Here is a 6,133-nt window from a genome sequence, read left to right on the forward strand (position 1 = left end):
AGACAGGGAACTGTACAATGTGTTCGGCTATTAGGTGACTCTGTGATTGATAACCACAGTAACAGTATCAAGCTTTCCTGCTGCAATGCAGTTTAAATAACTCTCCATCCCCTTCAGAGAGGAATATTAAGGAAAACCTTGTCTGAAGGTCATTGGTGAGTGGAACAAGTAACACAGCCCTAAAGCCCTGCTCTTCCCAATGCACAATGTCCTGATGCTCTGACCTCCACAGGTGTTTTTCTAAATTCTGATATTGTGAAAATCACTGAATAATGACTTCCTAATAGACTCCTTTGTACTAACACTACATCTTAGAAAAGATGAAGCATTTTACATCATCTGTACAGAGCACACTGTTAGGTTAAACGCCTAGATAAGCCTAAGCAGCTAAGTGCAGATGGAAACACAAGATGTAAACTCCTTCAAGCAGTGCTGCTATACGTCTTCTCCAGGTGAAGAGCTCCAGTCTTATCAGAGTTAGTGTGTTTTCTGTTTTGGTTGACTCACCTGTCAGAGTCCCCTGGCTACAATCACTGCCTGTGGTACTCAGCTGGCTGGCAGGGAAAGGGCTTCTGCTTCCATCCCCTTCTGAGGTCTCACCACTACTGCAGGCCACAGTGTCACTGTCTGCTTTGTGCTCCAGTGTTTGTAACTTAGGACCCAAATCCTGAAGCAAGCTTTTTTGCTTTGCTGCTGGAAAGAGGTGCTGGTTTTGGCTCTTAGCAGTAGCTTTGCCTCTTCTTAATCTGCTTTTTGCTGCAGTATTCTTTGATCTTTTCTGAACCCTCTTTGCTGCCTCAGCATCCTCAGATTTTTTCTTCCCTTTACCCAAAAGATTCTTCCACAGCTCTTTAAAATCATTGTCCTGTTCATCCATCGGCCTGCAGGCTCCAGTAACACTGCTGCCTAATGACACTGCGTGGACTGAAGGACAGCAGAAGACAGCAGAATCAGCTCAGGTGTGCATCCTACATGATCTTTTCCATCGCCTCAGGAAGCTCCGAAATCCAGAATTCACTGAGGTCAAAACAGTGGGCATTTCTTCATCGTTCCCATGGTTCCTTCTTCCACACTTAATTCGCAGCCATATTCTCACTTCAAGGCCCCCTCTTCAAGGCCTTCACATATACTGCACTGACAATCTGGCTCTTCAGATGTCTCTAGACCATAAGATAAGCACTGCAGTTTGTGCAGAGCATGCACAGGTTCTTCTCGGTATGCTACAGGGCTTCAGAAAGACACCTATCAAAGCCTGAAACAAAGAAATGCAAAAAGGGGTTATGTAGGGTGTCATATACACATGCAGGATGTGAAAGGGCAGGGGAGAATAAAATTTGTACAAAATAATAATAGAACAAGCATGTACTGATTCAAACCACTACAGCCAAGCACAAGCCACATTAGGAGAGAAGAGGAAAACTTTGAAAGCATGTATCTGATACTGGGTGGGCTTCTGCCCAGCGACTCAGGACTCATATTCACACTTGTGACAGAGCACCTTTAACAAGGAGAGCCTCACTTTTTTCTGAGAAGTAAATAAAGGCAATTTCTTGCATTTCAAGAGGGTTTCAAGGACAAGTCTTAGAAAAACTCTATCTGGCATGTTCATCTCTTCTGGCCTGCTCAAATTCATTATTAGCTCCCCTGCTAAAATTCAACTCCTCCAATGAGTACTCAGTGAACTACAGCACTAACCATCTCACACAAACTGCTGTCAAACACACAAGGTAAACAGACTAAACAAATGATATTTCAGGGTTTCTCCATCTTTTTCAGCTACAGTAAAATAGCTATACTGCCTATGAATTACTTGGAAGAGCACTAGCTATAATATCCAGATGGAAATGTCATCAATCCCCAGGCAACATTAAAACTAGATCTCTATTCTTAGACGTTTTGATTGTCCTCTTCTTCCCAGTCCTAAGCTCGCTACAGTTCTGGCTATTTTACCAGAGGTTTTATACTGCTCCCCAAACCTAATTCTTTCTAACAGAGTGTTTCACTTGGAATGGCAGCAACTGTGGTTCAGTTTCTCCAGCAAAGCTCTAGGCACCGAAAAACTCAAGAGCAGGAAAAACACAGGCAAGATTGTTTTCTCAAATGGTTTGGCTGCAGGCAGGCAAGGCTGAGGAATGCTGGTTACACACTTTCATGGGTCAGCCTTTCCTATAAGCAATTACAGATGTTAATGGATTTATTTATTTTAGACATAGCCTCCTGAACGAGCAGAGGATTTTGCTGTGAATCTTGGAGTCATTTCCTGCCAGAGAAAAACTGAAGTTTTACGTAGCCAGTTCATAAATTTCATTTTCCTGGACAGAATCTTGGTGTAGTTATTGCTGTAAATTAACCTTTTTCTTCTAAGTAGGAGACAGTGTGTGCAGAAAAATAGAATCTCAAATCCTCCACGGCCTTAAATACTTCTCACAGACACACTTGTACTGTCAGCTTATTTACAGCTAGTGCCTGATAGTAAATTTTGAAACAGATCTGCACTTTTGTGTTTGCAATCAATGTTCAGTGCCCCATGAAGACCATGTCAAACATAGAAACAATGCAAAACTAATTTATTTAGACTAAGAATTTATGTCTTATTCTTCCCTTTCCAGACTTGTATGCACAGGCTCCTGCACTGCATCTCAGTTTTCTGATGCTGCTACTGTCAGTGTAACCTAACAGCCAGCTTTGGCATGAGTTTGTAGAGCTGGAAAAGTAATGGCTTTGAAAATCATTGCTCTCAGTACAGCATTCAATTCACTTTGGGAGGATTTAGGACTCTATAAATCACAGAAGCTGGTCAAATAAAATAAATGCTGGCACTTACCTATCTACTTAGATGCCAAATCTTTAGCCCAATTGTGCCCGTCACGTAAATGAGGATCATCAAAACAGAACAAAGCAAGATCAATAAGAATGAAAGATGGAAGCTGAAAAATGAAAGGAAAAGATGAGATTTAGTGTACATTGCACTGATTGATCTTCTTGATCATAGTTCCAGGGTGTGGGGGGAGGGAGAAGGAAACGACACGTTCCAATGCTGCTGAGTTTTGCCACTTGCATCGACCCGTGTAAGTAAGGAGGAGACCTGCACACGTCGCTCAGGGTCTGCTCAGCTCAGCACCACTGCCCCAGCACTGTGCAGCACCACATGCTGAGAGCCCAGCAGGCAGAACGGGTCAGATAGGATGGGCAGAGCCCTGAGCAACTGCTCACAGCCAACTGTGGGTGAGCAGAAGCTTGGACCAGGGACCTCCTCAGGTCACCTCCAGCCTGAGTTATCCTGTGATCCTTCAAACAATCTATCATAGCCTTTCCCATTTGGGACTCACTTTGTTTCCTAGTAACTTTCTTGAAAACCAGAATGGCAACATTTCATTCTTAAAAAATCCACCAGTGTTCACTGTCATCATCGTCCATCCACACGGCACGCTCAGCCTTTCTGATCCTGCAGTTTTTATGGCCACAGGCATCTACTGAATGAGCTCCCAGAGAAAGCAACACTCTTACATCAGGTCTCTTTCCCTTCTTTCTTCATTGACTGTCTTTTGATGAGACAAGGAGCACAGAAGCTCCAAATCTACTCTCTTTAGACCAGTTAATACTTTATTAAATAATATGTATCACATCTTCTAGTGTCTGTTCTCTAAAATAAGAGTCCTTCTATTGCCTCTTTTCCCATAAGAATCCCTCCTGGTCCCTCCCCATCTCCATCAGTATTCCCTGAACCTTCGCAAAGGATTTCTATGTAAACTGTATTAATTTGCTCTTTATTTCATGGTTGACAAATTCAAACCATCCTACTGAGACAAAAATATACAATGATGGATATCTCCAAAGAACTCTATGATCATTCCAACCACTTTAATAAAGACACTTTAAACACTGACATGTTTGCAATTACTTAGTTCAGTCTCAGAATCCTTCTAGGAAAAAAACAGGCAATATATCTGTTACCCTCCCACCTTCCAGAGCAGCTTCTCTTTCAGCTACTGAAAGCAATTCTAGCAGCAACCCAACCACCTGACACCACCTCTCCTGAACTTCCAGATCTGCACCACCTGAGCCTGTCTATTCACTGCTTTTCAACTGCCCACTTGGTCCAGAAAGAGTTCTCCTGCCTTTCTGGTCTCCAAGAATATGTCACCACGACAGCTAGGAGCAAAGCAATGCCAGGTGTGCCTCAACACAACTTGTCCCTTCTCCCCTTCTGCCCCAAAGCACTACATATCATCCCCAACTCTAAAATTGTTTACTAACAGAAGGCCCCGCACTACAGCAAAAGGAAAGTGCCACGCTACGTTGTGAGCAATTTCTTGGTCTTCCTAACAAATACAAGAGCAATTACTCTTGTAGGGATTACTCAGCACTAGGAAGTAAGGCAAAGACCAATCCAAGTGATTTTCATTTTTCTGTGACAGCACAAATTGCAGCATCCTGCAGTCACCCCTCTCCCCACGACAGAAGCAGCCTGCCAGGCTCAGCATTCCTGTCTGCAGCGTGGGACCCCCTTAGCAGGAAACACGGGGCGTGTGCTGCAGGATGGGTGGCACCTGTCTGAGCAGGAGCACCTGCTCAGATGTAAGGCGGGCCTTGATTTAAAGGGGAGTCAAAGAAAAGGAGGACTAAAGCAACTGTTATCTATCTCCACAGTCTTCAGAAGCAAGTTAATTGCCATCGTGTGTATGGATCTAGGGTGCTAATTACAGTGCTGGCAAGACATTGGGATTCATGCTGTTAAGTTGGCACTGGAAGTTTTGTTGCTCCCTCCCCATCCCCTTTTTTTTGAAAGCTGCAGCCTGAAGACGTGGAGGTTGGTAGTGAAACTCTGGGTCGTGCCAGTCCAAACACTGTAAAGGGAAAGAATTTCTGTAGTGTTTGCTCTGGAAACCACACCAGAAAGATAGTCCCTAGGGATTTTTCCAGACCAAATCTTGTAATAAAAAAATCTTCCCGTAGGTTCCCAACGCTTCCCATTCTTGATGGAGAACAGCACGTGTGTCCACAGCATAATTTCTGAAATTTCCATAGATTTCTTTAAAGATTCTTCACTGGACTCTGTGCTAACCAGCATCTTCATCACGCATACTGCTCCACAAATTCACAGTGCCAGAACTGCACAGGGCAGGTTCTTTTTGTCTGTGGAAGCACATTATTACTGAGGACAGCAAGGAGGAGAAAACAAACAAGTGCAGAACAAGCATTCAAAGTCAGGTACCAAGCCCCAGGCCTGGCCCCTGTCTGCTTTCCTGTGCCAGAAAAGGGTAACAAAACCAGATGTGGAAGCATGGGAAATGACAAATTATTGCAAGCCTATATAAGCAAGAAAATGATAGCCAGGAACATTACCATCAGGTTGTAACAAGCAACCTTAGCATTGGCCAGTATCCACATCTGCCTGCCACCACCCCCTACGTTACTGTATATCCCATCAGGCCCCCTGCTCAGACTTCTCAAGTCTCTGCCTCCCCCTGCTAATGCCTGCTACATATGGTAAAGCACTTCAGATCCAATGAAAACTCGATCACACGTTAATTTAAGTCACTACTTACATGACAAAATGCCCCTCTACATTTTGGACGCTGTAGAAACCAACCTGAGTTTATAAAACCCTTCGCCAAGAACAGATTTTTATTTTATACGTCCTAAGGAAGGATAAAGGGGAAGTAACATAAAAATAAAGAGTAACGGTTGCTCAGGTGCAAATGCCCACTGCTTGTATGCAAACACAGCAGCACACCAATCAGCAGCACAAGCAGCTGGGGCTGCAGAAATGGGTACTTGATACGACTGAAATCAACAGGAGTTATTAATTTAAAGAGAACCCAAACCAAAGGACTTGATAGCAACATACCATGGAGGTTCCAGTAAAGGGAACAGTACTTAGTAAGCAGTAAAATTACATAAAATAAACATTCTGTTCAGAAAAGGGCTTTCAAAAAGAATCTTTGTTGTGTATCAAAACAAGGAATTAAAAAAAAAAGGGTATTTTTGTTGGCAAGATCGGAGCTTTTGGAAGCAGAAGTCACAGCTCCCCACACTGCTAACTGGGAGTCCTCAGAGGGACGGCTGGGGGGTGAACGCCCTTCTTTCCTACGGAGCTCAACGCTGGGCCGTTAAAGAGAGGAGCCGATGA

At 43.7% G+C, this 6,133-nt stretch overlaps 1 protein-coding gene across 5 annotated transcripts in view; it reads right to left on the reverse strand.

Annotated features, from left to right (window-relative positions):
* SLX4 (SLX4 structure-specific endonuclease subunit) overlaps window positions 1-5,871 on the reverse strand; it is a 30,115-nt gene extending 24,244 nt beyond the window's left edge. For 3 of the 5 annotated variants that reach the window (XM_010719369.3, XM_010719368.3, XM_003210766.4), the window contains exons 1-3: window positions 5,550-5,642; window positions 2,825-2,927; window positions 508-1,252 (exon numbers count right to left, since the gene is read on the reverse strand). In XM_010719369.3, the coding sequence (XP_010717671.1) occupies window positions 508-877 (370 nt within the window). In that variant the 5' untranslated portion in view covers window positions 878-1,252; window positions 2,825-2,927; window positions 5,550-5,642. Of the gene's footprint in view, window positions 1-507; window positions 1,253-2,824; window positions 2,928-5,549; window positions 5,643-5,851 lie in introns of those variants that run through there. The other 2 variants (XM_019620686.2, XM_031555817.1) reach the window with 2 other exon arrangements.
* Between the last annotated feature and the right edge of the window lie 262 nt (window positions 5,872-6,133).

The sequence above is a fragment of the Meleagris gallopavo genome, chromosome 16, assembly GCF_000146605.3.
Source record: "Meleagris gallopavo isolate NT-WF06-2002-E0010 breed Aviagen turkey brand Nicholas breeding stock chromosome 16, Turkey_5.1, whole genome shotgun sequence".
NCBI classification, from domain to species: domain Eukaryota; kingdom Metazoa; phylum Chordata; class Aves; order Galliformes; family Phasianidae; genus Meleagris; species Meleagris gallopavo.